At 29.3% G+C, this 3,539-nt stretch overlaps 1 protein-coding gene across 1 annotated transcript in view; it reads right to left on the bottom strand.

Moving 5' to 3' along the window:
* Positions 1-3,066, bottom strand: part of LOC111241950 — a 13,112-nt gene extending 10,046 nt beyond the window's left edge. The window contains exon 1 of the mRNA XM_022782717.1: positions 2,989-3,066. Within this exon, the coding sequence (XP_022638438.1) occupies positions 2,989-3,066 (78 nt within the window). The remainder of the gene's footprint in view (positions 1-2,988) is intronic.
* Positions 3,067-3,539: the final 473 nt, after the last annotated feature.

Here is a 3,539-nt window from a genome sequence, read left to right as displayed (position 1 = left end):
TAATAGTTTAATCTGTAACATAATTTCCCAAATTTAAAGATATCAAAAAGAGCTTGTTCAAATAATGTATACTCAAATTGTTTAAATAAAATGAACAAAATTTGATACAAGCATGTCAGAACATGAAAAAAATCATTCCATGTCTTCAAATCCCCCAGAACAAAAAACAAATTCGCAAACCCCTATTTTTTTTCCTTATAGGGTTTTTGAAAAAAAAGAAAGAAAGAGAAGTGAGAAAACAAAAATGTGGAGAAAATAGAAGAAAAAAGGAAGGGTGTTTTACCTTGAAGAATTTCAGTGAAGAAAGTATTTTATTTTTTAGGGTATCATAAATAAAATAATAAATTAAAAAAATAAAATTAAGTAGGTGGGTTGGTGGGCCAACCCGGCTCACTACAAGTTCAACCCACAAGAGCCGGGTCTAAATGAGCCGGGTTGAAATCTGACCTGCATATAAGGGGGTTGTATTTTTCAAACCCAACTCGGCCCGAACCCGTGACGGGCCGGGTTGGCTCGCGGGTTGTGACCCATTTTGACGGCTCTAATAATAAGAAACACTAGTGTTGATAAAACGGATCATCCGGTCCACCTCATCACGAGTTTACTTAGTGAGTCAATTTAATCTGACTAATTTATTAGTGAGCTGAAAAGATTTAAATTCAACGTGGTCCACTCCAATTTGATGGGTTAAACGGACTCGCTTATTAACTCACTTAATTACAATTTTTTTTAATCCCAAAAAGATACAATATTTTTGTCATTCAAATTTAAATAAATTTCATTATAAAATAATGTTAAAATCTAAATACAATTCAAAATAAAAAAAAAAGTAACATACAACTCAACTCAGATGTAATCCAAAATCAAACTCAAAAAACAAATAACTAAGTTTATAATATTGCTAATTTTTGTGTTACTTATCCATTTATAAAATTAAAATCTTGAATGAATAAATTTATAATATTTTGCTTTCTTAAAATATCTATTTCTTTGCTCCCATTTACAATAATAAAAAAAATGTTAACCAAAAACACAAAATAATAAATAATTAAATTATATTAGGTGGGTTGGTGAGTTAACCCGACTCATCACAGGTTCAACCTGGGTGAGCTGGGTTCTAAGTAGGCCAGGTTGAAAATTGATCTCCATAAAAAATTTCATTTTTTTCAAATCCAATCCGGGCGAACTCGTGATGGCCGAGTTGGTCCGTGGGTTTTAATCATTTTGACAGCATTAAGAAACACCAACATTATTCATAATTAAAATTATACACTAATATGCTTGTTTAGCTTGAGAGAAACCTTTTCAATGTGAGAAATAAAAAACTATAAGAAGTGAGTCAATCAAACTTCATTTAAATTATATATGAGTTAAACAAACTTTATTAAAATTATACCAGATGTAAGATAGTCAAATCAAAATAAAAAATAAATTTTTATTATTAGTTAATACATCAAAACAATAATGTTCTTAAATATGAATAATAAAGAAACGAAAACCTAAAAATAGACATCTTTCTAGNAATAAATTTTTATTATTAGTTAATACATCAAAACAATAATGTTCTTAAATATGAATAATAAAGAAACGAAAACCTAAAAATAGACATCTTTCTAGTTACATTAAGTAAGATAAAATGAACTTGACTAGTTTGCAGTTTTTAGACACACAGTTTGAAGTCCAACCCAATACAAGTCCCCTCTCAATACCATGGTATCTAATGGTATTCAACTTTAACAAGCTTTAGTATGAATATATTCAACTTCAACAACTTAACATCTAAANCATGTATCTAATGATACCTCACATCAATATGTTTAGACGTAGAATAGAAAGTTGGATTCTTACCAAGATTATTAACACTTTGATTGTCCAAAAATAATGGATGGTTGTTCTACACAAAACCAAGCTATTGTAAGAATTTCTTCAACTATAACAAATCTTTGTATTCTTTTGTAAATTTAGCGAACTCTACCATTATAATAGATAATGATTTTCATTAGATAACTTTCCTTGTAAACTTAATCAAATAGGTTAAAGTGTAATTTTTGAAATCAATGTCTCTAACCATATATGAGTCTAAGTAACCCATAAAAGTAGGTTTACCACCTTCAAAATAAAGTCTTAAATCACTAATACTATGAAGATATCTCAAAAATCATTTCATAGCATTTTAATGTCTACTTGAATTTGAAAAAGAAAAATTGATTGATTGTACCAAGAGCATGTGCAATATCTGGTCTTGTACATATATTATCTTCTTAAATGTAATCTATTGACATGCAATGTCTCATTGTTAGAATAACTTGATTGAGGTCTTATATCATCATCAATTTTTAGGTCTTCCATCAACATCATTATTGATAGAGGTCATACATTTGTTGGTGAGAAATTTATTTCTGAATTGAAAAGCATGTTTCGTAGCAAATGATTGTAAATTGTCAAGTAATAATTTTGTTGTAGTGCTTGACTCACTTTCAATCTCATCAATCTTAGCAAACATGTTTTAGAGTCCATCAAACCTTTTAATATATGTGGTCCCTTGATTTTTGTGTTATAAGTTGACCTAATATATGTATGCTTTCTTTTGGCATTCTCACTCCACTTTTGTAACACATATTTTGGAGGAACATTTTTCATCCTCTCTTATGCTAACACAAAATGTCTATAAACAATTCTCCTAAACTAATACAACAAATATTTGTAGTTCAAATCCTACTTTTGATGGTCAAAACAAATAATAAACTCTATCTTGGCCATTCCCATTATGATTAAACTCCTTCATAATGTCTTAAATGCAACAATTCCTATCAACAACCACACTCTGAACAACTTTTACCTATAAATTCCATTTGAACTTCATTAAATTTGGCATGTCTATTCAAATTGAAATTAGCACTTAATCAAGGACTAACACCCACGTGAAATGATTACGTCTAGTGATGCAAAGTTAGTTTCACACTCTTTTTCGATCTTATCTTGCAATACATTTTCTTTTCCCCTTCTACAAATATCAGATTTCTTCACAAACACCTTCCCTTCATCACCTCCACCATACATGCCCATCTCCTCTTTATTCCTCACACTTCCACACAGTCAGTCACTCATATAACATCATTATCACCACTCTTGGTTCACCTAGTCAACACGACTAGTCCAAGTTTAACTGCTTCTTATTTACAAATATTATAACCACTTCTTGTCCAACCCTAGACAACCACTACTACAAAACATGCTTTTTAAGTCTGTGAATTTAAGTCTGTTTAGAAAAAAACAGACTTAAAAAATGTGCGGTGACAATTATGTAAATAAAAGTCATATTTTTACATCTGTTACTTTTCTAACATACTTAAATTAGTAATTTTACATCTGTTACTTTTTTAACAGACTTAAACTATTAATTTTACATCTGTTATTATTCTAACAGACTTAAAAATATATTATTTTTAAGTCTTTTACTTTTTTAACAGACTTGAAAATGTCTTTTAACCTACCAAGTTTCCCATTTTCACTTTCACTTTAACTTCCCGTAAAAATTT

This window comes from Vigna radiata, chromosome 7, assembly GCF_000741045.1.
Source record: "Vigna radiata var. radiata cultivar VC1973A chromosome 7, Vradiata_ver6, whole genome shotgun sequence".
NCBI classification, from domain to species: domain Eukaryota; kingdom Viridiplantae; phylum Streptophyta; class Magnoliopsida; order Fabales; family Fabaceae; genus Vigna; species Vigna radiata.
The sequence above is the reverse complement of the archived record's forward strand: the minus strand, read 5'-3'. Positions and strand labels throughout refer to the sequence as shown.